At 51.5% G+C, this 24,828-nt stretch overlaps 6 protein-coding genes across 6 annotated transcripts; 1 reads left to right on the top strand and 5 right to left on the bottom strand.

Annotated features, from left to right (window-relative positions):
• Positions 1–1,257: 1,257 nt before the first annotated feature.
• ZEB1-6 (FAD-linked oxidoreductase ZEB1) lies at positions 1,258–3,026 on the bottom strand (the record flags this gene model as incomplete). Its single annotated transcript, XM_032022178.1, has 2 exons — positions 1,258–2,692; positions 2,746–3,026. The coding sequence occupies 2 exons, from the start codon at positions 3,024–3,026 to the stop codon at positions 1,258–1,260; spliced, it is 1,716 nt and encodes a 571-aa protein (XP_031880784.1).
• Positions 3,027–7,102: 4,076 nt separating this feature from the next.
• On the top strand, positions 7,103–8,561 carry CGGC5_v015242 (Satratoxin biosynthesis SC1 cluster protein 4; the record flags this gene model as incomplete). The annotated part of the gene is made up of 7 exons (XM_032022177.1): positions 7,103–7,259; positions 7,317–7,342; positions 7,397–7,433; positions 7,489–7,582; positions 7,632–7,791; positions 7,841–7,944; positions 8,003–8,561. The coding sequence occupies 7 exons, from the start codon at positions 7,103–7,105 to the stop codon at positions 8,559–8,561; spliced, it is 1,137 nt and encodes a 378-aa protein (XP_031880783.1).
• A 533-nt stretch (positions 8,562–9,094) lies between these two features.
• On the bottom strand, positions 9,095–10,222 carry CGGC5_v015241 (uncharacterized protein; the record flags this gene model as incomplete). Its single annotated transcript, XM_032022175.1, has 1 exon — positions 9,095–10,222. One exon carries the CDS (start codon positions 10,220–10,222, stop codon positions 9,095–9,097), a length of 1,128 nt encoding a protein of 375 aa, XP_031880864.1.
• A 1,651-nt stretch (positions 10,223–11,873) lies between these two features.
• Positions 11,874–13,805, bottom strand: CGGC5_v015240 (Arginine--tRNA ligase; the record flags this gene model as incomplete). The annotated part of the gene is made up of 2 exons (XM_032022174.1): positions 11,874–13,469; positions 13,524–13,805. The coding sequence occupies 2 exons, from the start codon at positions 13,803–13,805 to the stop codon at positions 11,874–11,876; spliced, it is 1,878 nt and encodes a 625-aa protein (XP_031880865.1).
• Positions 13,806–18,188: 4,383 nt separating this feature from the next.
• On the bottom strand, positions 18,189–20,554 carry CGGC5_v015239 (uncharacterized protein; the record flags this gene model as incomplete). Its single annotated transcript, XM_032022173.1, has 9 exons — positions 18,189–18,221; positions 18,467–18,610; positions 18,663–18,698; positions 18,754–19,128; positions 19,184–19,367; positions 19,623–19,678; positions 19,753–19,885; positions 19,952–20,028; positions 20,087–20,554. 9 exons carry the CDS (start codon positions 20,552–20,554, stop codon positions 18,189–18,191), a joined length of 1,506 nt encoding a protein of 501 aa, XP_031880869.1.
• Positions 20,555–22,585: 2,031 nt separating this feature from the next.
• On the bottom strand, positions 22,586–24,533 carry CGGC5_v015238 (uncharacterized protein; the record flags this gene model as incomplete). Its single annotated transcript, XM_066153223.1, has 10 exons — positions 22,586–22,591; positions 22,650–22,697; positions 22,755–22,847; positions 22,898–22,942; positions 23,000–23,056; positions 23,129–23,488; positions 23,549–24,034; positions 24,091–24,223; positions 24,261–24,349; positions 24,429–24,533. The coding sequence occupies 10 exons, from the start codon at positions 24,531–24,533 to the stop codon at positions 22,586–22,588; spliced, it is 1,422 nt and encodes a 473-aa protein (XP_066007465.1).
• Positions 24,534–24,828: the final 295 nt, after the last annotated feature.

Here is a 24,828-nt window from a genome sequence, read left to right as displayed (position 1 = left end):
TACCAGTGGCCTAATCCGAGGCTTGTGTGGTGGAAAGTCTGAGCTAGTCTTCATATTCACACGTAAGTCATCTCAGGCTGAATGTGATATGTGGACCCTACTAGGATTAGGCATGTCATGGTCATGATAGGGTCACACATGTCACGGCCATGATGGAGTCAAAAGTCTGAGTTGTGTATCGCAATGTGTGACCGTGATGTGTTAGGGGGAAAAGAAAATGAAAGAAAATCAGCATTGAGTACAATGAGTGACTAAAGACAGCGCTGTAGAAATCGCTGAACAGAACCCGCAAACGCTGTTCATCTGAATCATCAATCTCACGCCAGTTCATCTCAGACCCTCAGTGCTTCCCGTGTCGTTGTTGTCATTGTTGTTGTCGTCGCCGTCCCCCATCGCCGTACTCCATCGTCATCCCTCGTCGTCCCTATCGCGTTTCATTGTCCTAAAATATCGTCTGCTGTATCTTCCATTTCATCCCTGTCGTAAATGCTGTCAATACGTGACTGGGTGGTTTGGGGCATACCTAGCTGGATTGTTAACTCTTCCGGAAACAAAAAAACCTCAAATCAACTGGGCTAGCCCCTTTGAGTTCATAGCCAACTGAATCAACGACTATATCTGTTTGCCATGGATATCAAGTACAGGGCATACATCATATGCTTTCTCTACAGCAGATCAACTCGCAAGCATTCTGCAGCTAACTTCCAGCGTCTTTTCTCTGTGTGAACCTAACATCAGTTCAAGTTGATCAGATAGCTATGCCAGCTCTTGGCGGTGGGTTTAAAAGGGATTGAGCAGGTTAAGCTGAGCATAGCTGTTGAAAAGTCATTCTTATTTCAGATTTAAATCACGTCTTTGTTCGTGGGTTACTTGAGACCTGCGAGATCAGAGTCCGGTCCGCGTGGGGTGTGGAAAGTTCTGCAGCAAAGCGTTCATCATTTGGCCCCGAAGTACGGAGTAATCAGTCATTGGTCTATAGGTAACGCCGACGTTATTCCAGAGAAGAGAATGTGGAAGTCAGTATGGACGGATGTAGCATAATGTTCATAACACGTGGTTGTCGTTGCTCGTTTCGTTCTGTTCGATTCATGTTGGTCATTTCACTTGCCGGCGGGGCTATGGATAGCGTAGTTAACGGTAGAGGTTCACGATTGCAGGGAACAAAGAGACACAATTGAAGACATCGGGCACAGCATCCTGACAGATGGATCAAATTTATTTCTTGTTCATTACGTAGGACTTCTGTTCCTTCGCACCTTAAACACGGCACATCCTGCCATCGTTGGCAACGCTCCACGACTCGCTACCAACAGCGTTGCGAGCATAGAAGAATCCTTCGGGATCCCACTTCTTCTTCAGGCACGCCAGGGAGTTGTAGTTGCTGCCAAAGAACTCCTTCTGGAAGTTGGGCTGCTGGAAATCAGCCTCGTTCATGTACGCGCCACCAGCAGGGGTGAGAGCCTCGATCTCAGGCATGATGACGTCGGTCATCAGAGTCTGCTTGGCGAGCATCTCGTCCCAGGGGGCGGTGAAGTTCCAGACGGTGGTGAGCGTGGCGTGGACGAGGGTATTGCGCCAGGCGGGGGTGACGGAGTTGGTGTCCTTGTTGCCGAACTTGCTCACGTCGGTGCCGACGCCGATGAAGGTGGCGCCCTTGGCGGCGACGCTGCGGGAGAAGGAGCCGATGTTGGTGATGTTGTCGCGGGGGATGAGGCGACCGCCGTACTGGGCAATGCCGACCTGGATGTTGCCGATGGGCAGGGGACCGAAGTACTTGTCGTAGTGGCCGTAGTAGCTGTCGTACTCGGAGTAGTTGACGGTGTAGGTGATGCCGAGGGCGTCGAGGCGGGCGACGAAGGGGGCCATGATGGTCTTGACCTCGTCGGAAGTCTTGTTGAAGGCGTTCAGGGGCGCGATCTGGAAGAAGGTGGCGCCGAAGTAGTAGACGACCATGGTCTCGTTATCGACCATGCCGGCGAGCTCCTCGTGGAAGGCGTCGATGGAGTTGAAGAAGGCGTCGTTGTCGTTGTCGGCGGCCATGATGACGAGGGTAGCACCTCCGACCTTAGCGTCAGCGTGAGCCTTAACGGTCATGGAGGTGACAACACCCCAGTTGCCGGGGCCACCGCCAGACAGAGCCCAGAAGAGGTCGGCGTTCTCGGTCTTGGAGGCAGTCAGAAGGGTGCCGTTGGCAATGACGACCTCCCACTCGAGGACGTTATCAGCGCTCAGACCGAAGGAGGTCGAGAGGGCAGAGTGACCACCGCCCTGGGTGTAGCCACCAGCGATACCGACGGTAGGGCACTCGCCGCCGACGACGGCAAGACCAGCGTTGTGAGCAACCTCCATAACCTCGAAGCCCTGGGTGCCGGCGCCGATCTTGGCAGCCTTGCCGGTGTAGGCAGCGGTAGCCCAGTCAACGATGTCGACGCTGTTCATGTGGTGAGTCCACACGGAGAGGGCACCGGCACCGGTGGAGCGACCAAGGTAGTCATGGCCGGTGTTGCGGACAACGAAGCGGATGTTGTGCTCCTGAGAGAAGGAGATGGCGGCCTGGATGTGCTCGGTGGTGGTGGCGTTCACGGCGTAAACAACGTAGTTGCCCAGAAGGCAGGGACGCGACTCCGGCTGGAAGGGGTCGCAGCTCTGGTTGGCGAAGAAGGGAGCCATGATGGAAGAGGAGGACTCCATGCTGCATGACTGTTAGTGGCTATCATTAAACATCGGTCAAGGGCAGTGACATACTGGATCTCAGAGTCCTGCCACTCGCTCTGCAGCGTAGCGCAAGTGGCAGCATCGTAGGTAGGGTCATGGCAAGGCGAGCCCAGAGGCACAGTGGCGATCAGTCTGCCGCCAACGGTGGTGTTGAGGGCATTCCAAGTCTCAGTAGACGGCCAGCAGCTGTCACCGGGGAAGCACTTGCAATCCGTGGCACGCTCGGCGAAGGGAGCAAAGCCGGAGCCGGGACGGTTAGGGGCCGCGAGAGCGGCGCCGAAGAGGGCCGCTTGGAGGACAAAGCTCTTCATGTTGACTTTTCGGCCGTGAGGTGGGAAGGTGGGAGGAGGGAAACGAGAGGACAACGCGCGACGAGTGACAAAGAGGCACGAGATCGGCACGTTTGACGGCTAGGGAGAGTAAAAGAGAGTGTATTGCCGCTGGATCCCTTCATCAAAAGAGAGTTTTTTTTCTGCTCGCCGGCGGCCAAGGGCGGCCATTTTAGTACGATGCGAGTCTGCAGACTGCGTTTACCCGGCCTCCGGGACTACGGCATGTAGGTTCCATCGCTCATATCCTAGTGAAGTCGTTTCCCGACTGGGATGGCTGACCCGAGATTGGGAACCTATAAGACGACTTCGCCCCCTCAAACTAGTGGAAGTTTGCCGCGTACGGCCTTACTTGGTGCTGATGAATCCATACTGCTCGCAAGGTCGCCATGATAGAGAGGGATCGAAAGCCCAGGATCGATGCTAATGCAGTGCCGTTTGTGGCTGGTCTCCTTGGCCCCCTTGCCTGGACTTGTCCCTGGGTAGGCTAAGCGTTGGGGGCGGTGGATCAGGAACGAGGACAGTACCGACCTAGATATCGACCGGAAATCAAGGGGGGACGGTGAATGCTGGATGCCTCGGTGGACATTTCTGTAAAGTCCAGTCTCCGCTGCTCGTTCTTTGTCGCGTCGGGCGGCGTTGTTGAGCTCCGACTTCCGCCATATCAAGGCACTGGAGCCTCGGACCATGGGAATCCCGTCCTCATGGTATGATGTTGGATTTTGGGCCTGGTCTGGCTGACCTCGGTGAAGCTCCACGCCGCGGGCTTGCGTCGAGCAAGAGTCTTGTTCAGCGGGACCTCGAGCCGCTGCAGATCAAAGGAGTCAGGTGCCCCGGCAGATAAAGCTTGGTCCTCTCGCTTCCGTCCCAAGTGCTGCAGAACTCGCAGGCGTCCTTGCAGACTCCCGCTCGCTACCAGCGTGAGGCATCGTCCACACACCCTCTCTCTTGATGGTTTTCGATCGACAACATCTTGCGTCTTTCGTTGGTGCGGATAGAGATTGCCCGCACGCAAGAAGATCCGGAGTTTGCCTCGGCGAATTTGAAGTCTCTAGCGTGTTATCGTCGGGCGCGACCTCGGTCGGAAATTGAAGCTGCGGGGATGTGTTGAGTCGAAGTCTAATCGAACCCACGCCGGCAGTGGGGATTCTGCGAGCCACATCCCGGTCGTTTAGAAGGGGATCACTAAGAAGCCCCTCATCTTTTCTCAGGGGAATGGCAGGGGCCTCGCGGTGGTCTAACCTGAAATTCGTCATCAGCCGTGCAACACAAAGTCCTTTCCAAGATTCGGTTCAAGCCGCATCGTACGAGGCGCCACATCTCGAGAGCGGGGGGCAGCATCGCGGATGGCGACCGTTACGCATGGCCCATGGATGATGGAGGAGTCGGCTATACCTTGGTAAAAACCCTCGATCGGAGCCGATACATCTGGTCAATCTTTGACTAACTGCGACATGTTTGCGACTCCAGTTCCTGGCTTTGGGTGACATAGTTCGCTGGTAGTCTAGATTCCCAACGGGTGCTTTCTTCTGGTCTGACGAATGAGGCAACGAGCCATGTCAATCGAAACATTCGTCCAAACTCGAGTTGTTCGAGGATTTGCGTTTTCGTGGAGTAAACAGACGGGCTTGATGCTGCCTTTAATCTGGTAGTTGCGCTGGAGTAACCCGTCTACGATCATCCATGGTTGAGATGGACGACAAGAGATGACAGGAGTTGTGCAAGAGTGAGAGTTAATGCACAGACAGAGGCAACGGCCGCCACACCGTTGGTAAAGTCAGATTGACACAAACAGCACAGACTCTCGTCCCGTCCCGATCTTTCGGTCCACCCCGTGTTGTGTGGCTGACCACCACCATACCATCTGACCGTCAGCATTCGGATCCGAAAGCGAAGCAAAATCCGCAAAAGACCACGATGATTTCCCTAAGAAGGGGGCATACGACCGCAAATCTCCCAACGTCAAAGCGCTCGCAAAAAATCGAGGCCATGGACGGCTCTCACGGGATGCTTCCATCCCCTGATATCGCAGCCCACGTCTAAAAGCTAATTTCTTGGCTCCGCTGGACCCCGAAGTTGGGGGTTGCTCCGTGAGAGCCTGGGGGGACTGGGCTGACTGCAAGTCCTTCACCTGCAAAGTGCATCCTTCACCCTGTATGCTCACCTGAAAAGCGGAATTCCGGAGAACTTCTGGAACTTCTTTTTCCTGTGTGGACCGGCAGCAGGGGCTGCCCCGAGGGCTCAGGCCAAGTCGGCACTCCAGGTCCCACGTGGTGGCACAGCAACTTCTTCAACCAGGCGAACTTTTGTGTGTTGGAACCTGATGTTTGATGAAGAAAAGCAAATTCTCTGGAACCCATGAGACTTATCCAACGCCAACTAACGCGCCGTTGAAACGTTGCGACCAGAATTTCCCTCAAGGAAGAGCCTTTTTACTGAGACAACCTGCTTTTATAGGGATGGCTGGTCGATACCGGAGCAGACGAACTTTACCACACATGGACAATAGCCCGAACCGGCGTGTCTCGGACAGGGATATCCTCGTATGTCACAATTGAGTTGTCATCGCGACACAGACCAACTCGGGCTACCTCGGGTGCGTCTTCGATCCACTATGCAAGCTACACGCTGAAGACTTGGAGGCTAGACCTGAGTGAAGTTAGCCCGCCAAGTTGTCAAAATTCCCGGCTGTCACCTCTGAACCTGTGCGCACTTCTTCAACACGCCATTCTAGCCCCCAATGTGATATATCACTCCCGTGTCGTAAAAGAGTCCAGGAGACTGGGAAGGACCTGTCGCCCGAGTCTGGCTTAGACTGAGGCTCTTTGTCCCTTCATCTTGGTCATGTGGCAACTGCAACTTCGTCTGTTCGGAAGGACTCCGTGGTTGGGACTCAGATGCCAACGCCATCCGTAGGTGGCTTTGCCAACATCCACCAGCAGCCAGTCACAGCTTTCTCTGTCAGAAACGGCGTTCCCACAAAGCTCCCGAGTGGGAGAAATCAAGTTTCCCATCACCACCATCCCTGGACCTGCGCTAATTAGTGCCGCGTACAATGTAATGTACTGCATAGTGCATCTCAGGGGACCTGCAGCGGTGCATGGTTCCGGCGTGCCGCGGCCAGCTTTGCTTCTAGAATCCTAGACTTCCTCGTCCAGGCGAAGCTTCAAGTGACTGGTCGCAACTCGATGTGTTTTGCAAGATGCAAGCCGGGGCCGGCTCGTCGCCAGGACGTGCTCCTGAAATGCAACGTCGGCACGGTCTCCGGCGGGGGGCAAAGAGCAAAGGGTCTGCTCTCTTGGCCCTTTAGCCCTCGTACCCCGTATTCCGTCCTCGTGGTTCTTGCCCAAGATGCTTACAAACGCGAGCCGAAGGGCATAGTACGAGGGTTGAGTGGAGGGATGGACGGACGTCCTACCTTGTTGATGATCTGAGGGATGAAGCCGAGAAAGATGGCGCAGCCCACATCTCATACATTCGGGTTAGATACCACACAGAGTTCGCACCTGCAGCCGGCTTGGCCGTTACTGCAAGTGTGATATCTTGCCTGTCCTCCGACAGGGGACGCCCTTTCTCGTCCAAACGGTCGGGACTGGAGCCCATTCCAAGACGTCGGAACCGACGAGGAAAGAGAGTTGCTCGTGGGGAAGGTAGGCCATGCTGAACTTTGAAAGAATATTAGTCTTCTTATCTCCCACACCCTCCACTTCTCCTTCTTGGCGCGTCTAATGAAGAACTGGCAAGAACGAACGCAAATCCTCGTCTGATGAAGTTATGAACGAAGGCCTGCCCAAATAAAGCGGTCTAAAGCCAACCCGGGCTCCGCCACTCCCGTCCACGTCCACTTTCTGCGCCTGGACTCCTTCTTCCCTACCCGGGGCTACGCGTCGGTTCGATCGGCTAGCAGTGGCTGCTTCCCACTTCCCGTCCCCTCAACCTCCTCTTGAGATAGTCAGCACGCCAGATATTCAGCCTTACCCGCTGGCTATAGCTCACCGCAACAACGAGTTGCCCTCAAGGATTCCCAAAGGAGGGTATTTCGAGAGTCGATCATAGCCATGAGTTCACCGCCATGGACATACAACACCCCGCCGGGGACGGATACTGATGGACCCAAGATTGCGACTATTGCAATTGTGTTCACGGCCTTGTCGTTGGTCATTATGGCCTTGCGGCTGTATGTCCGCATGGTGATGCTGAAGGCAACTGGGTCCGGTAAGTGCAAACGACTCGACTGCTGAGAGAGAAGTGTGCTGACGATGATTGATGCAGATGACTGGGTCATCGTTGTTACCTGGGTAAGATTAAGTCTACGAAGTAAGAAGTGGCTTGAACTAATAATGACGCTTTAGTTTTGCGCCGCTGGCTTTGCCGTCGTGAGCATCATGCGTAAGCTGATTCTCCTTGAACGAGAGACCCAATAAATTCTGACACTTTGACGCAGAAACAAAATGGGGCCTTGGCCTGAAGAAGTTGACCGACATGCCGGAAGAGAATCTCTATGAGTTCGGCCTTCTGCAATACGCCGGTGCTCCATTGTAAGTTCTCCTTCGTCACCGCGAAGCACTCCTTTCTGACAATAAACAGCTACATCTCGAGCATTCTTGGATTCAAGCTCAGCTTGCTTCTATCATATCTGCGTTTTATCCCCAAGGGAATCTACAGATGGAGCACATTTGCGACCATCGGTCTCTGCATTGCCTACCATATTGCTTTCTTGGTTGTTCAGATCAACCTGTGCACACCGGTATGATGCGCTGAAGTCTTCCGTTCATTCCAATGCTAACAGCCTATAGATTGCTAAGCAGTGGGATCCAACAATTACCAACGGCTCTTGTATCCCCGGTGTCCCCTTCTACACCAGCATGGCTGCCCTGACAATTGTCTTTGATATCGTCGTGTGAGTCTTGCTAATTCTAACTTCGGTTTCTTCTCAGCAGCTGACAGATATCCAACAGCATGTTCCTACCATTCCCCGTTCTCGCAACCTCGAAGATCCAAAAGCGCAAGAAGTTCGTACTGCTCGGCCTCTTCGGCCTCGGCGCCTTCATCACCGTCATCCAAATCATCCGCATCCAGACCGTCCATTCTCTCGCCAACTACCTCGACTCTGCCCCCCTTATCATGTGGTCCACCGTCGAGAACAACTTGGGAATAATCGTCACCTGCGTGCCCACCCTCGCGCCGCTGGTCAAGTACTTCAACGAGAAGAGCAGGTCAGGGAGCAGGAGTAACAAGTACGGAGGCGCAAGCGGCTACGGACGCAGCGCCGCGACTGGCAACGGCAACGTGGGAAGCAGATACGCGCTGCAGAGCTGGAGGCCGGGGATGAGCGGCATGCAGCCCCTGAGCAGCGGCATCGACCGCAACGAGACGGAGGTCGGCATCGAGGGCGGCTCAAGAAGGGGGAAGAGCTCCGATGATGGCAGCACGGATTATCACTTGGATGCCCCGGTTATCGTCAAGAAGACGGAGTTCGTGGTGACGAGCAATCCGAGGGAACCTGAGCAGGTTTGAAGGAGAGAGGATGATAGTTGGAACTTGATCGCAACATGACATGACTACCTACTTTAATGAATGAATCTACTCCGTACGGACACGAGCAGCGCAGGCCGCAGTGTACCGCTTGTTTTAAAAACGGTTTCGCGGTCTTGTAGACACTGCCTGTTGCCTATGTGAATGCATTTTGCAGAGATTCCAGAGTTTTACGAGTCTAAAGATGTCGAACAGTGAACAGATACGTAGTACTCAGGCATCCCCAAGACAAGGACAATAGACAGGTCAAGGAACAAGGGTAGTGCTGAACAGAAGAGACAATGAAACATCTGGAAGAAGGACAAAGATCATAGAGCCACGAAGAAACACTTGTGACAGCGAGGCCGGACGAGGGCGCTTGGGACGCCAGAGAGCAGAAATGATGGGCTCCGATTGCTAACTACCGCTGGAAGAGACGATTCAAGCTGCTTTTTGTATTATACAGTCTCTCCTTCCTTCCAAATGGATGCCCGTGTGCTTCGTTGCAATTGTTCGCTCGAGAAATACAGATGCCTTTAGCCAGTCTTGCGACCACCCTTAGCACGGACAGGCGCCTTGGTGCTAGGGCTGATGTGCTCCTCCTTGGTGACCACATCGTCGCCATCCTCGTCTTCGTCGTCCTCCTCGATTGACTGCATGACCTGTCGTCCCTGAGTGCTCTTCTGGGGCTTCTGGACGCGGCCCCCACGGACGGTTCGGAGGCTGTCACCGCCCATGAGCGCCTTCATCTCCTGGATCTTCTTGCGCATCTCGCGACTCTTGTTCTTGTCTCCCATGGCCTCGGCAATGGCCTCAAGGTCAGAGATGCTATCGGTGGCACTGGCAGCAGAGCTGGTAGGGGCGGCGGTAGGAGGGACCGCGGTGGCGCTAGGGGCCAGGCCTTGCAAGGTGTTAGTGGCCTGAGGAATGTAGGCCGGGGCCGAGCCACGGTATTCTTCATCCTCGTAGAGATCGTGACGGGCGTGCATGTTGTTGCCGAAGTTGAGCATGTCGGAGTTCTGCTTGATGACGAGGTGACGGAAGATCTCGGTGGGGTATCTGCCTCCGTTGATGGCGACAACAGTGAGGACGTCGCGCTGGGTGAGGGCGGTGTCGGACAGAAGCTTGTGGTAGACCTTCTTGTAGAGAACGTGGTCTTTGATGTTCTCGCGCCAGAAGCTGGTCTCAATGTCCTCGAGGATGATCTCCAGGAGCTGGGAGTCGACCTTGTTGATCATGGTGCGGATGAAGTCCTTCGACTCCTTCAGCTGGTCCTGGAACCAGTCGTGGTTGGCCTTGAGGATGGCCTCCTTGACCCAGGAGATCGTGTGGCAACGGACGAAGAGATCCTTAAGCACCTTGTTGTACTGTCCGTTGTACTGAACAGGAAGAATGGCCTCGAGGGCCAGGAAGTCGACAAGGTCGGGGCGGCGCTCGCGCTCGGGGAGGTTCTGGTCCTTGAGCGAGTTGCAGATGGACTGGTAGATCGTGTTGTCAGAGATGCAACGACGGAAGGCGTTCGCGTCCACGCGTGACTGGACGCGGCCGAGAAGGGCGGGGGTGAATGTCACCTCCTCACGGATCTTCTCCTTAGCCCGCTCGGCGCGGCGGGCGCGCTCCACCGGCGTGATGACCGCCGTTCCTCTATCGCGTCGGCCAGACATGACGGTATGTAGTGGAGGTGTCGTTGTTGTGTGATGTGTATGTATGTATGGTTGAAGGGGGGTGAGGCCCAGTGACTTGTGGTGTTGTTGTTGTGTGGCTGTGATGTGTTGAGGGAGAGGTTTATGGAGGGCTGTCGGCGTCCGGTGGTGCCCTTTTATAGTTCAGAATCAGCTGATGCTCAAGGAAAGAGACGAAAACGAAGGAGCTACCCACCCAGTTATGGTTGTGAGGCGAAGAAAGAAGTTGTCGTATGGTTGTATGGTTGTTGTGTAGTTGTGATGTGCTGAGGGAGAGGTTTGTGGAGGTCTATCAGCGTCTGGTGGTGTCCTTTTATAGTTCAGAATCAGCTGGTATTCAAGGAAAAGATGGAAATGGAAGAAGCTATCCACTCAGTTACGGTATTGCGAGGTGAAGAGAGAAGTTGATGTATGTTGTTGTGTCGTTAGAAAGATGTTGTGATGTGTTAAGGGGGAGGTTTGTGGAGGGGTGTCGGCGTCCGGTGGTGTGCGGGCTCCTATAGTTCAGAATCAGCCGATGTAGAAGGAAGAAGAGTAACAAAAAGGAGCTGCCCACCTAGTTGCGTTGCTGCGACACGAAAGGGGGTCTGTTCAGCGAAACAAGCTGGTGATAGTTGCAAGTTGGTGTTGATGTTGGTGTCAAGATTGATTATGATGAAATCCCACGCGTGGAGATGAGGAGTGATTGGCAGACGCGCTGTTGCTTGAGCGATAACTAGGATGTGCTGACCAAGCTGGGAAGACAAAGGTGAAAGGGACGAGAAGGAAAAAGGTGGTGAGCAACGCGTCAAGGTGAATCAAATTGAGCAGCAGAGGAAGGAACACCGGTCACCGGTGACGGAAGATGGTGACGGGCGACAGCGACTGACAACGACAACGGACGACGGCGACGGACGACGGTAAGAATGATGAAGGCGGCGACGATGGCAGAAATGACGACGCCGAAGGATGGATATGAAGATGATGAGGTGTGGAAGTTGGTTTCCGTTGGAGACGAGGGAGTGAAGAGGCCCTTTTGTAGCCCAGCTGAGTGAGACTTTGATGGAGGAAGTCACACCGGTGGACTGCTCTTGCCGTGATTCAGTTGTAGCGGAGGTCCAATGTATTCCTTGAGTATTCGAACTGCCAAGTGCATGAGACCATGATTGAAGACATCCACCACTAGGTGCTAGGTAGGTAGAGGAGACGGCCAGCACAAGAAGAATTTGCAAGGCTGAGTGTTGCGAAAATTAGGAACTCCACCAAACTTGTTCCAAGCAGTGCCAGACAAAAAATATTTGTCCAGCTGTAAACAGTCAGCGATAATGAAATCGTGGAAGAAATGGAGCATCTGTGATCAAAAAGACCTCCAGCTAATCAACGAAATGAAATCGATTCCCGTCAAGCAAGTTTTTTGATTACAAGTATCTTCAAATTGTTATGCTCCGTGGTAAACCACAACCCTAAAGCCAATGCGTTGAGGTGTACTCATTTAGTCGTCAGATCATCATCTCATCAGTCTGGGCCAATGAACAAAGAGTAAAAGCCGCCCACTGTTCCAAGGCGTTGTTGTCCTCAAGACATAAAACCAAAACAAGCCAAACATCGAAGCCAAACATTCCAGATGATCAGCATAAATGCACAACAATACAACTCAAGTCGCCAATGGTTGGATACCCAGAACCTTCATTCCGTTTTCCAACACCTGCTTCGCATTCTCATACAACACGGCCCTCGCAAGGTCCACTTCCGGACCCTCAGGCGCCTCTTCATCTTCGTCGACATCAAGACACTCGATGAGCTGCTCTACCATACGGTACAAGAACGAGAGGACGGCGGAAGGTTCGACCGATTTGTAAGCAGCGTTGATGACGTCGGGATACTGCGCCATGAGTCGGAGAAGATTTGTGTACTCTTCCTCTTGAAGATGTGTGTAGTCAACGTCGGCCAGGGCCGTGGGATCGACTTCAAGCTGCCCCAAAGCCAACTTGAGTCTGGTATATGCGAACTGAAGTGCAGCACCAGTGTCTCCTTCGAACTCAGTCATCTTCTTGCTATCGAATGCGTAGCCGTTGCCGCGCTTGGTGTGCATGTCTTGCGCGATCAAAGAGGTGATACCGAAAGGCTCAGCAGCGGCAGCTGGAGCACCATCTTCTTGCTCCTCCATGGCTGTCTTCACTGCAGCAGCACATTGATCAATCATGTCGCCAAAGAGATGCGCGTTGCCGAGCTGCGCCGAGAGACCCTGTACCTTGCCGAAGCCGACGTGCTGGAGCTTCTTGGCAAGGTCAACGTGACCCATGAGCTCGATGGCCTTTGCGACGCGAGCGAAGTGGGCATCTTGGTCGGACGTGACGACGTAGATCAGCTTGTCGAAGGAGTGCTTCTTGTCGAGGTCGATGACGTTGGCGATGTCGCGGAGGAGATACATAGTGGTGCCGGTACGGTTGCGCAATACTGCGGTGCTCAGTCCTTTGGAGCCGTGCTTCTTGAAGTCGATGACCCAGGAACCCTCGCTCTCCTCGAGGACACCCTTGTCCTTGAGGACAGCCTCGACCTCGGCGATGGACTCGGACGTGACCTGTGACTCGCCATTGTACTCATCGAACTTGATACCGAGACGCGCGTAGGCTTTGGTGTAGTCCTCGACATAGACGTCACGGAACTTCTTCCACAAAGCCATCGCGTCGGCGTCGCCATCCTCCAACCGCTTGAAGAAGGCATCGCGCTCAGCGTAGATACCTTGCGACTCGATTTCGGCAGTGCTCTTGTTGTCGGCTTTGGCCTTGTGACTGGCCTCGAGCTCAGGCTTGAAGGCTTCCACAATCTTGTTGTAGACGTCGAGAAGGTGGCGGATGGCATCCTTCTCAAACTCCTCATCAGAGCCGAACTTCTCCCAGCCGACGGCAAGAAGGGCGACTTGCTTGCCCCAGTCGCCCAGGTAGTTCATGCGGACGACATCCCATCCCATGCGCTCATACAGGTTGGCGATGGCTGCGCCGTTGATGGTACTGCGCAGATGCCTACCCTCAAACTCGCTGGCGATATTGGGAGAGGAGAACTCGACGATGGCCTTCAGCTTTCCAGAGTCAGGAGCGGGTCGAAGGCCGAATGACTCATCGCCGCCGTATAGCTCCTTTCGGTCCGCGATGAAGGGAAGGAGGAGTCTGGGGAGCGTGAAGGGGGAGGAGAAGATTCGGATGTGGATGCCGTCAACAAATGGAAAGGTGTACAGGGGAGACTTGGGGAACTGTACAATCTAGTTAGCCTGGTCCAGTCCAACAATGCGAGAAGTACTACTTACCTTTGCCAGAAGCTCTGCCGCAACCTCTGCATTTGCTTTGATCTTGAGGCGAGGCAAGATGACTGCCAAGTCGCCCATGGAAATTGCTGCAGTAGTCTGAATCGCCTCGTAGGCAAGGGTCGGATCACATCCCGTGACCTCGGCAACAATTTTCGCAATATAAGAACGAAAGATATCAAGAGGACGTACTAGTACGTCAGCAGGGGGAAAAGAGGGAAGAGGAGTGTCGAGGCTCAGCCTCTCGAGAGAAGAGTGAAGACCGTTGATGGAAAGAGTCGCCATGGTGTGTGATAGTGATTGCTTCCTACATTCCCTTCTGCACAGCCTGGTTTGGTGCGTGAGATGAAAGAGAGAAAGAACATTGTCACAATTGACATGGGAATTTGAAAGTCCTTCTTGAAGGGAGGCTGAGAGTCACTAATCATCTGGGTGTGGTCGGGCATAAAGCAGTGTACTTTTCAGTTGACGCGGCATGATGAGATTGGACATACTTGCATCAATGTGAGCTGGGCCGCTTGGTTGGGTTCGGGCTATGCCTATGTTCGTCTTGGGGATTGATTCTGTTGGAGAGGGGAAACAACCCGCTCATGCTGATAGGCTGCCCTGCTTTCGTCCCGGAATCCGGGTGCATATCTTCAACGCTGTCTCATTCGGCCGTAGCCGAAGTACTGACTTCACCAAAGATAAGCTTGTCCCGAAAGTGACACCAGCGTTTGTGAAGACGTAAGCCACCGATGTACCGTCTGCCCAACACGTGGTAGCCCAACGCGACGGAAATGCCCCAGGTTGAGGAATGATGTCACCTTGTAGAATTCTAGAAGAAAAAGCTCTGGACCTTTTTCGCTTAAATCTGCATGGCGTGACCGATGAAGAAGCAATCATGCTTCGAGACTGTTCTTGGTCTGGCGTGCACCTACGTCTGGTAATCATTGAGAAAGGCATTTTGTCTGAGCAAAGAAACCCCATGCCCCCAATCAATTTGACGAAAAGCATAGAAAGGTCCACACCGCTGACACCGTGTCGATGCTGCATCGCATGCATAGAGCAGTGGGCAATTCGAAAGCATTCATGGAAGCAGGGACTGTAGGGGCGAAGGTTGTGAACGAAAAATGCTTTTGAGATTTAATCGCAGAATTTACGGCCCGCATTCAATCAAATGTAGCCCTCAACCTCGCAAGGCTTCAAGTTGCCGATGGGTTTGAGGATATATCGCAGGGCCAGGACTTGCAGATTGTCTTTCCCGTTTCTCACTGTTCACACATTTGCCCCTGAAGACATCTTGCCCAGTGTTGTCAGACTAGCTGACCTCATTAAAGTATTGGATACTGATGAAAAGCGTGTATTCCCATCGGAAAGGAAGTCCATGGGCCCGCCGGAGATCAAACGACCACCAACTGTTGTGAAGGATTGTAAATCCGGTGTCCTTAACCACAAACCATCGAGAGAGCACTTCGATTTTTGGAACGGCCAAACTCAGTGGTACGAGAGTGAAGAGAAGATGCAACCGGAAAATCTGCTAAGCTCTTAGAGTTTTGGGCCTCAGCTGATGAGGGAGAAATGCTGAAGCTGGAATCGTTGCTGGATTTTGAGGAAGACTCGGCTTCAACTTCCATGGTCACCTCCGGGGTCATCAAATCATGAAGCGATAGAATTGATTTCTCAAGTAAACTCTTCTTGACCATGTCTTTGTATTTTTGTGTCAGATATGGTAGATTTTCAACTAACTAGTACTCAGTGCCCATCATCGAAGACTTGACGAATCTGAGTCAAGTGCGTCCTTTCTCGAACCAGTTCTTTTCCGGGGCTATGTAACTTCATTTGGACCAGTCATGACCAGTGCAACGCAACTTATCTAGGCCGCATAGCTATATGCCATGGCTCTCGTCCACGGCGTGAACGGAGGACTTAAAAAGCCTCGAGTAGGCCACGGCAGGCAAGAGTTGATAAGGTTCTTTTCTTCGACGTCTTAGGCCGATTGCTTCTCATTATTTAGGTATTAGAGTAGACAAATGCGGCGCGAGAGAGGGAAGCTCATCTTCTCGGGCAGTTCGACTAGTTTAGTGCCTAGGTCCAAGGCTCTAAGGTCAGTTTGGATGACATTGCCGAGTAAACATACGGAGAGATTGTACGACTGGCCCATCGAATACAGATAAAGTCGCTGATGAAACCCACGCGATGTGCGTATCCAGGGCAGCTCGACGCAGAGGACGCAAAGCTCAGACCATGATGCTTCCTGGGACCGACCCTGGAAGTCAATTTCAGTCTAATTAGGTAGAGGTTATTCTCCCAAGATATTGAGATGGCTGTTAGTATAATTACTGAGAAGTTCAAGAAATTCATCGGCCAGCGCACTTTCACGCAATTTGGCTGGGGTCTGTATACGTGTAGTTTATGAAAGGGGTTCTTGGGACCATACAGTCAGATGGCTCAGGTCGATTGAACTGAACTACTTCCACTGACAATTGGCGAGGCATAACTGAGTTGGAATCATGGTGGTTCCTTTCAATTACAGATTTTACGCCCATGAAAGACTGTTTCTATTCCCGTGTTAAGTCCAAAGTCTGGCTGATGCAAGCATCGTTGTGCCTCCATGGGTCCACTGCAATATATTCCGGCGTTATCTTGGTTCAGGATTGAGAATGCTGGGCTGACATTTCCACATCTCCGTTCAAGCAGGATTTGCAGGCGTGTGGCTATTTGCAGAATGCTGTTGGTTTCGCACACGAACTCGTTCGACTCTGCAGCGAGAGCAACGAGCATAGTGGCAGTGGACGCAGGGATCGACCACAACGGACATACCCCCCTGGGCGCAGCAACACTGTCGAGCATTAGCAAGGGTCTGGCCGATTACATCTTCTACAAGATTGGACAGAGACGAACGCAGGTCCAAATGAAGGTGTACTTTGGTCGAGGCTAATATATGAATGCTGCATCAGCCGCTGCAAGTGAGACGCCAAAAAACGGCGATTCGATGCTGGGGTGGCGTCGGGTACCATATTGATAGGCGGTTGGAGTCAAAAGCTCCGCCTTTCAGTATTCCTTCCAGCGCTGTATGGTTGGACTGCCGCCTGATCGGTAGGCCAAGGTCGTGGTAAAGGCAGTAATCCTTGTTGAGCCGAGCGAGGAAGAGGTGTCATGGGGCAGTTTAGGATTGGCTGTCGTGGCTGTCTTCCTGCTGGCAAGGCAGTCAGTATCGTGGGGTGGTGTGGAGAGGGAGCACACTCACCGATGATTTCGACAGAAAGGTATAATGTTGGTTTACGTCGCGAATATCTCTTGCGTTTTGGCCGTTGAACAATGCAAAAAAAACTACCATCGCTGTTGGTTGAGTGATACTGGCGTCCGGTTGTTCTTTGCGTATGGGAAAGATTGGAGCGAAAAGTCGTGTGGGTGCGGGGGAGGAGTGGTGTCAGGACCTTTGGCACCGCGCTGGCACTGCCGGCACTACTGGCACCTAGGCGCCCTACCTTCCGCAACGGCACCTGGCACCGCTGGCACTGCGTAGGCACCGCTGGCACAGTCATTTTCTACTAAGGAAGGGAGAAGAAAGGCGCACCGCGCCATCACCGTGGCAAACGGCTCTGCGCGCCAAGCAAGCAAGCACGGCTCTCTACACTGGCGGAATTGCCCGATGAAACCTTAGTACACGTATAATTCGTTAAAACCCCTGTGCGTTCCATTTAGCCGGTTGAATGATATTTCATGAAACCACATCTACTTGTCTCACATGGACAGCAGTGCGGATGCCTGGCACCCTGGGATTTCCCGTGACAAGAGGTGGACATGACGTTGATTTCAGAGTCCTGGGAGACTCGCTGTTGATAAGAACTCCTCCGAGATTATCGAGTCTCACCAACCTGCAAGGTACCTTGGATAGTCTGATCATGTACAATATAAAATTCCGTGTAACTTTTGGCTGGCGCCACATTGCTATCGAGGTACGACAAAAGCCCGATGTGCGCCTGGGGTAATAACATCGGTTATTCATCTGACGTTAACTTCCCCATGACCGTTTAGACACGGGCGAACGGCCTCAACACAACTGGCAACGAATAAACGTATATAGATTCTCAACACGCCCAGTTGCTGTTTCTGACGTTAATGTGCACTGCGAGGAAAAAGGAAACGTGTGGCCACGCGCTCCATGACTTCGCAGAGCCACATCCCACTTACGTTTTCCAGATTGGTTCCAGCTTGTTGATTTGACAGGGGACGTGGAACAACGCAAAACAAGAACAAAAGCGCGATGTCTGTGTTGTTCCGAACGAGACTAGGGGCTGACTAAGTTGGTTCAACCTTCGGCGGATCTTGGTTAAGCAAGGGGAGTTAGCATTTCGGTGCATCACCGGAGTAACCATATCGATCCAGAAAGAAGTTGACCTAAGTTACCAACAAGTAGGCATATGTTTTAACTGTTTCTTGAGGTCATCTGATTGCGCTTTTAGAACCCCTCTCGATCCCTATAGCAGCCTTTCATATCTAGCTACTGAAGAAGCAACTAAATATCATCCAGTAACAGTCACTTTAGCGGGCGAAAGATTCTGAAAGATGATGAAACGAATTGGATTCAGATGAACTTAAATAGTTGACCATTGTTTCAGAGTACGCGATGTTCGTGCAATAGAGATAAATTGAGGAAAAGTGAATAACGTCAATTTCAATAATTTACGGAGTCCCGCTATCTATACCATCTCTGTTCTGTACACCAGAGTATTGTCTCCGGATACTCTAAGAGTTGAGATAGCCTGAGCAATTGTAATACTTATCCAACTAAGTAACAGCAGTAGTCCTGTGATTAAGATTCCTGGCTGAATGTCTCCACTCTTCCAAGACCAGCTGGCCCCGAGAAGGAGAGACGACGCGACCATCGCACACTTGTGTTTTGCAAATCGGTGATTGCCTGAGCCTTCCTTTGTGTCCAAGTCATGCCTGGCACACCGTACCTCATCCTCTGGAGAGAAAATATCAATCTGGCGGTTGATACTCTTCAATTTTCCGTAGTAGTTGTTGGAGGGGTCACTAGACCGCTCGCAGTAGCTGTCTGATGGAGCCAATGCACTGTTGGATGCAAAGAAATCGGAGACAGACTAGACGTTTATTTTAGTGTTAGGACTTCGTAATAAAGTGGCAAACACTCACTTGATCACTAGCCTTGGCGTGAAGTTGGAGCAGGAGCTGCCGACTTAGGATTGGTTCTGACCTTAGGGCATGCTCTTCAGAGTCAACTTACAGTTTTCCGGGTGGAGAATCCCTCTTCGACCATCTCCTTGTAATTATGCTTCCAATCTCCTAGCCGCTGCTGCATGTGTCGAAGGTCGTTGAACACGCCTCGTATTTGGGAAAGATGAGGAAGACAGTCAAGCAAGCCCTCAGGAGATCCGTCGTTGTGAAGGAAGTAGTTGACGTCAGTTCCCATGAATGAATCTCCGCTCCTAACCGTCTCTTGCAGGTCTAGAGATATGTCATCCAACAAGTCCTTAGCGTCGCTTACTCTCTCTTGTAAGCATGCGAAATCCTGCAGAATGTCGTCCACTTGGATTGAAGTCAATCTGACTTGCTTTCTCGTGTCTTGCATCATTTTGAGCATCTGCTTATGAGATGTGGCCTTAAAAATCACATCAATCTAATCATGTATAGAATAGGTTACGTCAATGGCTTACCAGAGATCTTAATCCAATCTCGAGATTAGACACAACCGACGCCCATTCTCGACAAACCTGTACGAGTCGTATCTCCAGGACCCGGATGAAATAGCCTCTGGGATCCCATCCGTTTTGCGCAACGTCATATCTCCCTCGGCACAAAGGGTCGGTAAGAAAACCGTCTTCGAAGTCTTGTTCGTATCTGGTCACCATATCGGGTGTCGGATCAAAGCTTGAAGCTTCTTCAAACCAAGTTTCTGCCAACGCCAAAGCAGTCCATCGCCAATTGTCGTGTCCTGTCACTAAACAGCTAATTTGGCTGGCATAAATGCCATCGACTCCACCGACATCAGGTTTTTCTACCGGTCTTCTGAGGAAAGTTACATCTCGTGATGACCTTAGAGGCTCTTGTAAAGATCTCCTACAGCGTCCATCAACTTTGAGACTTCTGGATGACCTCCATACTCGATATGGAATGTCGAAATGAAGGGCAAAGATGGGAGGACCCGATGTCTATACGTCACAGGAATTAACCATTGTTTACAGTTGTAGTAGAGGGAAAAATGAGTATGGGAGAAAAGGCTCACAGAGAAAGAAACTCTAATCGATGATTTTGAGCAAACATGGTTGGCAATTAAGTCGCCCAACACGTGAGAAAGTGACTCGGGTGCTGATCCAGCAAGTGCTAGAACACCCCAGGAATCAAGATTCTCAACAAAACTGAAATAGTCAGGCCCCGTATTCGTTCCATGTAGGTCACATAACGGATGAGACTCGGGAGCTTACATCAGCCTTCTCTCTGCATCATCTTTAGCACCATCTTCACATTCATATTTGTTGTCACTTGAAGTCTCCTCATATCGCTGTGAGAAATTAGAACGAGAATAGCAGTGGAATTGGTTAGAATCAGTCATTTTGCACCTTTTTCCTGAGCTCCCTCAGAAGTTCGCGTGAGGTCAAACCCCCTGCGAAAGGGCGTAAGTGCGGTCCCGCCGGGTCATTAATATTGCCATCAATCACCAATGCAGTTTTGCGATCATCCGGGATGCTCGCGACTGGGCTTTGTAGTTCCAGCAACGTTTGGCCGCAGAATATGTCAAGAACTGCATCAATGTGAGACTTATTTGAGGCCCATTCTTCTTCAGTGTTAAGGAGGAAGTTGATATCGCCGTTCTGGTCGGCAGTTTGAAATCTTGTGGTGGCGCGTGGCGAGTTCTCCCATTCCTTAGCGATCAACTTTTTCTCAAAGAAACGCTGTGGCCAAGAGAACGGGTTGATCCAAGTTGAACGCCCCGAGATCGGCGAGAGATATGTTTCCCATGGTGGCCGGTGTGACTGAGGCAGTTCGAGAGTTGTTAAGGACTCGTCGCTTGCTCGAATGCATGCCATCTTCAGAAGTGGCTTGACGATTCCCGTACTGGAGTTCGGCTCGGGTGTCGTGCAACCCATATATCTTGTCTATTGAAGAAAACGAGGCTGACAGTGCAATAAATACAGAAGCAGGCAGGGGGATAATGCTTCGAAGTCCAAGAAAGAATTGAAGCAGAACGCTTGCTTTTACAGCTTTGCAAGCACGCCTCGAAATTTGAGAGACACAGGTAGTAAAGTGGCACAGAATGAAAGACCTGGTGGCTCTGTCTAGGATGCGACCGCGGCTGCTTTAATTATTAGTCTCAGGTGGGCGGTCTTGAATGATATGGGAGAGCTCGCCCATGGCTTCCAAGCCGTGTTGCTGCCCCAAGTCCACGGGATATCGGAAGACCGAGGAGGATGCACCCGGGAATGCAGGTCGGCGTCACATGTCGCCTCAAAGAATATCCACACATCCACACTTGACACAACAGCTACCAATCAGACAGAAAGCCAGGCAGACTCTCAGTGGAATGATGGTGTACTGGATCTTCCGGCATATAGTACCTCGTAGGAGTAATATTCCGGTCGCAAATGCGCGAGGAAAAGGCTCAGCCAGCTTCAATACGCTAGGAGCATTGCCATAGGATGCTTGACCGACTTGTCGACCGGCATTGAAACGAATGCTGTGGGACTGATTACGAGACAGTGGGAGATGTCAGAAGAAGCGTCAAGTGAAAACACATGCCGAATCGAATGATAACGGCACCAGGCTCTATGCGAGCGATGCTGACATTTCTGCGCCCGCATGTCTGCCGCCTGCTTCTGCAATAGGCGAGATGCATACATGTACGAGAATGACACCGAGTTAGATGACCATCGCTTGGTCCTAGCTGCATTTTTCAACCAGATGATTCGCTGCTTAATTTTTTCACTGCCAATCAAAGCAATAAGCCAATTGCTGGGGTCTGTTTTTGGAATGGTCAATGGCACCGTTCACCGAATATGTCGCGTCTTGCAGTAAAAGGCTCCTGTATTCAGGCTATTATTTGCCAAACTTTTAGATGCATTTTGCCGGTGCCTTTGCCGAATTCGGTAGGTTTCCATGCGAGATCATGGACGCTGATTTTCATCTGGGGTGGAAGCCCCAAGAAGACCCACGGTGGATAAGACAAGTAGGGTAAACCCAAACCTTTAATGGGGTTTATCCTTCCCGGACTCTGCGGATCTCTCACGATCTGGGGTGACTTTCGTCAAGACGCTAGACTACAATTGTCTGGATTGTCTCAATCATTTCCTGATCGATTGACATGAGTTTGCCAAACATTGATTGATCCTGCGGCAGAATGCGGGTCAGATTTGGACAGCTCCAATGATGGCGTTTATTCTTGAAGTATTGTAGATGGAATCTAGTTGTAAGCCCCTTGGGTATCAATACAGTATCGAGTAAAAGTTGTGATGGAAACAAAACAAGCCCAGAAACAGCAGAAGACAAGTACAGGAACCAGCCAAATATAACGTGAAAGACGTCCACCCAAACAAACCTGGAAGTTGGGTGAAACCCAGAAAAAGAAGATGAGATTTAAAGAACCCGCCCTGTATGAGAGCCGCAGAAAAGAATCATGCCGTACTATGTGGTCCCGGCAGCTGGCGACACCTCTTTTTGCCCCATCTCGAGATCTTCTGATCGAGGAGATCTCCGGCGGGGGCTCCACAGATAGTTCGAGAAACTCCTCTTGATACAGCTGCAATAGGAGAAAATCTCACCATTTTCTAGCGATCTCACACCCACTGTCTCGCTAGCTTCAGAAGGCATAATATGTGACCCCGCTGCCTCCACACACGTGGACTCTGTCATTGAGCTTCCATCAGTCTGTGCTCGCAATATTGGTTGGGCGACTTGTTGATTGGTTGGGAGAGAGCGAGTTTCTCTCGTCTCTGTCGCCAAGCTGGGGCTGTTGTGCAATGGAAGAAGCGCTCGGGTGATGGCCGTCACCCCCCTCTTTTCTTCTTGTGGTCGTTTGGACGTGTATTGTATCCAAAGTTTCAAAGCCTTGTTGATCAAAAACACTAAGACTGATGCGCATATGTTAGATAAAAGAAAAGATCTCCAATCTTTCTTGAAAGGGATGACGTCGTCTGCGCTAAACAGAGCGGTGGTGTGGGTGAAGGGCGACGTGAACTTCGTCAGTGTCAGTATCACTGGCTTGACTAGATTAAAATATTACCAGTGACGTACCAACTGATTCCAAGCTAGGAGCCGGACTTCCTCGATCTTATCTTGGTCGACGGTAGCAAGCTGTGCGGGCCTAGCCCTCACTTCTTCTAGTTGCTTTTTGAACGTTAACGTTGTCAACGATTGAAGCTGCTGGTGAAGACTACCTTTGAAAGCTCAAAAAGATTCAGCTGTAACTGAATGATATCTCTCTAGCAGTCTTTAAGTTAGATATGTAAGGGCAGAATCATGTCAGGAAAGGAGTTTACCGAAATCTTCATCGCATCTAGGAGGCCAGATCGAGGATCGCCATGCTGAAAGAAATACTTCAACGAGGAGAGAAATGTAAGCATTTTCCAGAGACTCGATGAAACATGAAGTCAACAAACTATACGTACTTTTCTCCTAGCGGCCTCACTGTTGTCCATCATGTCAACACACCTTGCTTCCAAGCTCTTGAAAAAGATGCACAGCTGTCTCAGTTCGTTGAACTTCCGCCGTATTTCGGATAGAAATGGATAGCAATTTGAAGCGTCCCCGGGATATCCATCATAGTTCAGGAAGAAGTTCACCTCTCTTGACAGAAACGATTCGCCGATCTCAAGAGTCTCCTGCAAGTCATGTGAAAGTTCCTGTACAATTGGCTTCAGTTCACCGAGTGATGACTCGAACGCCTCGAATTCTTGTCCATACTCTTCAGGATCAGCCCCAGTCGAAAATGGGCGTATCCTAGAGAGTATTTCCTTCTGTTTGGAGATCTGTACATAATATCGGTTAAAGACGGCAGCCCAGAAACGTATTCGACAAGAAGTACTAACAAAGCTGACAATGCCGTTATGTAGATTCTGGCGGATTAATTCCCATTCATCTCTGACTTGTTCGAGCCTGATACCCATGATCCTGAGAAAGTAAGCTCTTGGGTGCCAGATGGGCATGTTCGCATCATCCTTGCCGCAGCTGAGTGGATCGACTTCCATACCCTCTTCAATATGATACTGGTAGCGCATGACTTTATCCTGCGCATCCTCGCACTCATCGAACCAAGTGTCGATAGCGAAGTGAGCTGTCCACCTGCTCTGATCATATCCCATGATCATACATCCTATGTGTCCTGAATACACGCCATGGACTTTTCCATTTGTCGACCCATGGGACGTGGGTACCAGAAAGGTGAGATTCCGTGAGGACCGAAGCGGTTCTTGGTCAGAACTTTTGAGGCGATCATCGTGCATAAGAGAATCAGTGATTCGCCACACGCGAAAAGGCAGGTGGAACTCAAGGGTGAACATCTCAGGTCCCTCGGACTAATAGCAAATGTCAGTTACACAAGGAATCAAGCAGCACGGTGAGGAAAACTTACCGCAAATGACACCCCGATGGAGGATCGTGCACATAGATGCTTTTGGAAGAATTCGCCGAGGACACGAGCTTGAGATTCGGGTGCCGTTCGAACAAGCGCCAGAATTCCCCAACGATCAAGATCGGTGAGGTAACTGAATCAAGTTAGCGGAGGAGAGTTACACGGGTCACAAACACGACACTTGCATCAGCCGGCGTTCAGCTTCGATAGGCGAGGGATCCTCGTCTAGCTCGTCAACAGCATCTGCCACTGCGTACCGCTAGGTATCGTATTAGCTTTCAGGTGAAACAAGCAAAGGACCCGTTGCGCGTGTCCAACATGAACTTGAGATAGCTCACATCTTTGATTAGTTCGGCTGCAAGCTGCCGCGCCGACAACGCACCCAAACAGGGCCGAGACCTCCAAAACCCCTCAGAATTGTTTCCATCAATCAACCATGCCATTTTCTTTAGCGGGCCGGGAGCATCGCCATCGAGCAAGTCCCCCAAACTTGCACCTGAACAGATGTCCAGTATTGGACGAACGCGGCCTTGATATCTTGCTGAGTCATCGTCTATCCGGAGAAAGAAGCTGATCTCATCTTCCGGAGAATTGAACGCATCAGCCCCTTGACATTGCGCCCACGGTTTATTTTCCCAGGATTTAGATATTGTTTGCCGCTCAAAGAACCTTGGGGGCCATGCAAACGGTCCTTGTATAGGCCCTGCTGCCTCGGGCTTTGTTGCAACATCGATATCA

Source organism: Colletotrichum fructicola, assembly GCF_000319635.2.
Source record: "Colletotrichum fructicola Nara gc5 chromosome Unknown KSG_Nara_v1_contig09, whole genome shotgun sequence".
In the NCBI taxonomy this organism is placed as follows: Eukaryota; Fungi; Ascomycota; class Sordariomycetes; order Glomerellales; family Glomerellaceae; genus Colletotrichum; species Colletotrichum fructicola.
Note: the sequence above shows the minus strand (reverse complement) of the source record. Positions and strands in the feature narration are given on the sequence as shown.